The 4,809-nt window shown below is 32.4% G+C and overlaps 1 protein-coding gene across 1 annotated transcript; it reads left to right on the top strand.

Moving 5' to 3' along the window:
• On the top strand, positions 1-4,809 carry LOC114368790 (beta-glucosidase 44-like). The gene is made up of 11 exons (XM_028326046.1): positions 1-388; positions 1,629-1,687; positions 2,279-2,354; positions 2,448-2,519; positions 2,620-2,707; positions 2,868-3,120; positions 3,479-3,594; positions 3,725-3,942; positions 4,040-4,071; positions 4,163-4,265; positions 4,366-4,809. The coding sequence occupies exons 1-11, from the start codon at positions 163-165 to the stop codon at positions 4,641-4,643; spliced, it is 1,521 nt and encodes a 506-aa protein (XP_028181847.1). The 5' UTR covers positions 1-162; the 3' UTR covers positions 4,644-4,809.

Raw genomic sequence — 4,809 nt, 5'->3', positions numbered from 1 at the left:
GTTATGGGAATTCAAAACCGCCATTGTCCACAAACGTGGCCTATAAATGGAGCTCATTGATGTGATGAGTGACATTATCTTTTCTCTTCACAAAAACAAAAACAAAGTAAGAGTTCACTCAATCTCACTGTGTTGTGAGTTGTGTGTGAGCACCAACCAACAATGGTGTCTCTGACTCCGTTATGTTTCTTTATTACCTTGTTGATCGCTGGTGCAGACGCAGCGGCGGAGCCCCAAACGGTGCGTTTTGACACCGGGGGGTTGAGCAGAGACACCTTTCCCAAAGGATTCTTATTCGGAACGGCCACGTCTGCGTACCAAGTGGAGGGTATGGCCCACAAAGACGGTCGCGGCCCAAGCATTTGGGACGTCTTCATCAAAAAACCCGGTTCGTCAACATTCTCATTTCAATTCTTCTCTTTCATCTTCTTTCATCATTCATCTTCAAACTTCAAACCATATCAAAATAATGCGTTTCGTGTCGTGACAGATAACGATTTTGTTTTTTTTTTCTTCCTGAAAAGTCTCGCCACATGGTTTTGGTTAATTTTAAGTTTTTAATGTTATTTTAATCTTTTAATAAATTTCAGATTATTCTTTGATTTTTCATCAGGATATTCTGGTCAAAAAACAACTTTCTAATTAAATTATTTTATATTGTTTAACATAAAAAAATATAAGATTGAATTAGTAGTCTGAATAGAGAAAAGATAAACAAAAGGTAATAGATTCAAATGTCTTTATGATATTTTTAACAAAATTAATATTTAATGTGAAAAAACAAAACAAAATTAACATTTATCGGATAAAAAAAATTTAACGTAAAAAGAAGTAAGTGCGAGTAAAACTGATAAAAAAATTTCGTTTACGGGGGGTTTTTGGAAGAAAAAATGATTATGAGGATTATGAAAATATTTTATTTACTTCTGATAAGTATATTTTATTGGGGTTTGGTGCGTTGTCGTGGTTGTGAGAAAAGACGTTAATTTATTTGGCGATGATGCCGTGTTGTGTTGTGTTGGAGCATTCACACATCCTACACGTACGGCTTTTCTGGCGAAAAGCAAGATGCGAATTACTGCCATGAGATGAGACACTTTCAGTACTTCCCAAACTAGTTAGTTCTCCATAAAATACCTTTTTCTGGTTGTTGAAAGAGATTAATAGTTGAATAATTGCATTGGTAAAGTTTGCATACTAAATTCATACTTTTTTTATATAATAACAAGATTCAAAGAAAAAAATGAAATTAAACAATTGATGTGATATACAACGAGTTTAATTTTAATGTATTGTCAATGTAAAAAATCTTGTTTTATCAATCAATTTATACTAAATATAATTTTAAACTGATTATTATAAATTTCAATATACTTATTATATATATATATATAACGTAAAAATCCTATCTGTGCATGCATTATTTACTTGTATAAAAAAATGTTATACAAACTATAAACATGTAATTAAATAATTATTCATTATAACAGATCTCTCTCACGTACCATAAAAGTTTTGATAAACAAAAAAAAAAGCCATTTTTGTTATACCCATGGCTTAATGTTGAGCTCAAATTAGAAAGGATTTTTTTTTTTTTATTAATTATTGTTTGTTTCAATACAAAACAGGGATTGTCGCAAATAATGGCACGGGAGAAGTTTCTGTTGATCAGTACCATCGCTACAAAGTAAGTGACTTTGATTTTTGAAAAATTTCACATTCCCAATATATCTCAATTTTTGTCTATTATATTCATAAATTTTAATAGATTCAAAAGCTAGTATATAGTTCTTTTTCAATTCTATGAAAATATCTTGTATCTTACAGCTTTAAACATTGTCGGACCAAGTTAACTTGTCTTACTTACCAGTCACTAGTTTTTCTCAGAACTATATGGGCTTCTTTTGTCCCCACAAAAAAGTACCTACAATGAATATCTTGCACCTTAAAATATTTACATTTTAATTTTTTTACAACTTACTTTCGGTGAAAACTTCTCACATTTTTCTATTTTTCTCTTTTTTTGTCTTACCCATCATGCCTGTTATTGTTTTCCTTGCACTCTTATATTTTTCATCTACATACATTATTGTCACGTTTATTATTTTCTTTTTCTGTAAAAAAATCATTTTTGTAAAGTTTTAGACTGAAAATTAAGAGTGCCAATTAAAGTCAGATGAAGTACATTTGATTATATTGTAAATGTTCATTATGTATTGTGATTGAGTTGTCCCTCTTGTTGTTCTTCTCTGCTGGAATAAACTCTGTAATTTGACAGGAAGATATAGATCTCATGGCCAGCCTGAATTTTGATGCCTACCGGTTCTCAATCTCGTGGTCCAGAATTTTTCCAAGTAATTTAACAATATTTGTTTTACACATTTGGCCATAATAACTTAATCAAATTGCTAAACTCCCTTAATAACTGAGTTTCACTACTCCTACAGATGGAACTGGCCAAGTAAATTGGAAAGGTGTAGCATACTACAATAGGTTGATCAATTACTTGCTAGAGAAAGGTAACTTCCGTTGTAGCATACATACTATTTGAATTGTAGTGTTAATACCTTATTGTTATTGTTCATATGTTCCCTCATTGATTGTCTCAAACTATTGTAGGTATTACTCCATATGCAAATCTCTACCATTATGATCTTCCTTTAGCACTTGAGGAGAGGTACAACGGATTATTGAGTCGCCAAGTTGTGTAAGTACCAATATATATATACAAGAACAAAAATGAATTATTGATCTTCTAAATATATGTTTTCTCAGATTAATATTTGAAGTTTGTTTGATAAAAAGTATATCTTAACATGCTTATAATGCAACTATGTGTAACTAACATGAATGCTTGAATTGTACAGGAAAGATTTTGCAGATTATGCAGAATTTTGTTTCAAGACTTTTGGAGATAGAGTTAAGAATTGGATGACGTTTAACGAACCTCGTGTGGTGGCTGCTCTTGGCTATGATAATGGTTTCTTTGCCCCTGGAAGATGCTCAAAAGAATATGGGAATTGTACTGCTGGCAACTCAGGCACTGAGCCTTACATTGTTGCCCACAATTTGATATTGTCGCATGCAGCAGCTGTTCAAAGATACCGAGCGAAGTACCAAGTAATATTAGTATATCTAGTCTTTTTTATTAAGAATAAACAACCCATTTTGTCTTAAACTATTAGCTTTATGTTAAATAGTCCCTAAAGTAATAAAATTGTTTAAGTAATATCTGAAATATTGAATATCCACGAGTTAGTCCCTAAATTGATGTGCTTTAGTTAAGTTTAGAGAATGGAGACTAATTTCAAGAATTTTTCAATATTTCAAGGATTTTAAGAACTACTTAAGCAGATTTTAAGAATTGTTTGAGAGAGACTAATATTTCAAGGATCAAATTATGGTTTACTCTTTTGTTTAATGGACTCACTTAAACTACTAAAATGTTCTTATGTGGTTATGAATGTGCTTCTTTTAGGAAAAGCAAAAGGGAAGGATTGGGATCCTCTTGGATTTTGTTTGGTATGAGCCTCTTACAAGATCAAAGGCTGACAATTTTGCAGCTCAAAGAGCCAGAGACTTTCATATTGGATGGTAAAAATCTTTAGCATTTGTTAACTGAGGATCCTATATTGCAAGTACAAGTCTTTAGTTATGAATGTGAATTTTCCCCTGCAAAGACTTTCACACGCTTGATAACAATAATAATGCTTAAATTCACCAGGTTCATTCATCCCCTTGTTTATGGAGAGTATCCAAAAACCATTCAAAATATTGTTGGGAATAGACTCCCCAAATTCACTAGTGAAGAAGTTAAAATCGTGAAGGGTTCGATTGATTTTGTTGGAATCAACCAGTATACTACGTTCTTCATTTATGATCCTCATCAATCAAAACCTAAAGTCCCAGGCTATCAAATGGACTGGAATGCAGGATTTGCTTGTAAGACAATGCTTCCTTTAACCATTGATAAAAATATTTTCTATGCATTTCCATAACTTGCTCTCTTTTGTTTTTTTGGCTTATATGAACATTGAAGATGCAAAGAATGGAGTGCCTATTGGTCCTAGAGTAAGTTTAAACTTAGTCACAGATATTCATTATATATAGATACAAGTGCAACAACCATGCATTGACTAATTTGTAAGTTCAATTTTTACAGGCTAATTCTTATTGGCTTTACAATGTACCATGGGGCATGTACAAATCATTGATATACATAAAGGAACGTTATGGAAACCCAACTGTTATCTTATCTGAAAATGGTAACGTTATATATCAATTTCTTGCTTTGTTCTTTTTTTGGCTTGGTGACATTAGTGTTCTGTTGTTTCAATGTCATGTGACATATTTTATGGCATGTAGGCATGGATGATCCGGGTAATGTGACTCTTCCCAAGGGTTTGCATGACACCACAAGGATAAACTATTACAAAGGCTATTTGACTCAACTAAAGAAAGCAGTTGATGATGGAGCAAATGTGGTTGGGTACTTTGCATGGTCATTGCTGGATAACTTTGAATGGAGGTTGGGTTACACATCAAGGTTTGGCATTGTCTATGTTGATTTCAAAACCCTCAAGAGATACCCCAAGATGTCGGCATACTGGTTCAAGCAACTCATTACCAAAAAGAAGTATTAATAGCTGGGCTGAACATCTATTTTCTAAGCTTCTAGTTGCTTCAGAGAATCATGTTTTAATGGTTTTGGTTGAGTTTAACGTGCTTCTGTAACTGTAATTATGTGACTTGCTTAATGCAAGTCTTAGAATAAAATGATCTTTCATGGCAATAACTTGTTTTCTCTTA

Source organism: Glycine soja, chromosome 9, assembly GCF_004193775.1.
Source record: "Glycine soja cultivar W05 chromosome 9, ASM419377v2, whole genome shotgun sequence".
NCBI classification, from domain to species: Eukaryota; Viridiplantae; Streptophyta; class Magnoliopsida; order Fabales; family Fabaceae; genus Glycine; species Glycine soja.
Note: the sequence above shows the minus strand (reverse complement) of the source record. Positions and strands in the feature narration are given on the sequence as shown.

What these genes read in the sequence shown, in the direction of transcription:
- LOC114368790 (XM_028326046.1), top strand. Translation starts at nt 163, where the DNA reads ATGGTGTCTCTGACTCCGTTATGTTTCTTTATTACCTTGTTGATCGCT. An exon ending in TTATTGAGTCGCCAAGTTGT is followed by an intron (nt 2,708 to 2,867) that starts GTAAGTACCAAT and finishes TGAATTGTACAG; the next exon opens with GAAAGATTTTGCAGATTATG. An exon ending in GAGTGCCTATTGGTCCTAGA is followed by an intron (nt 4,072 to 4,162) that starts GTAAGTTTAAAC and finishes CAATTTTTACAG; the next exon opens with GCTAATTCTTATTGGCTTTA.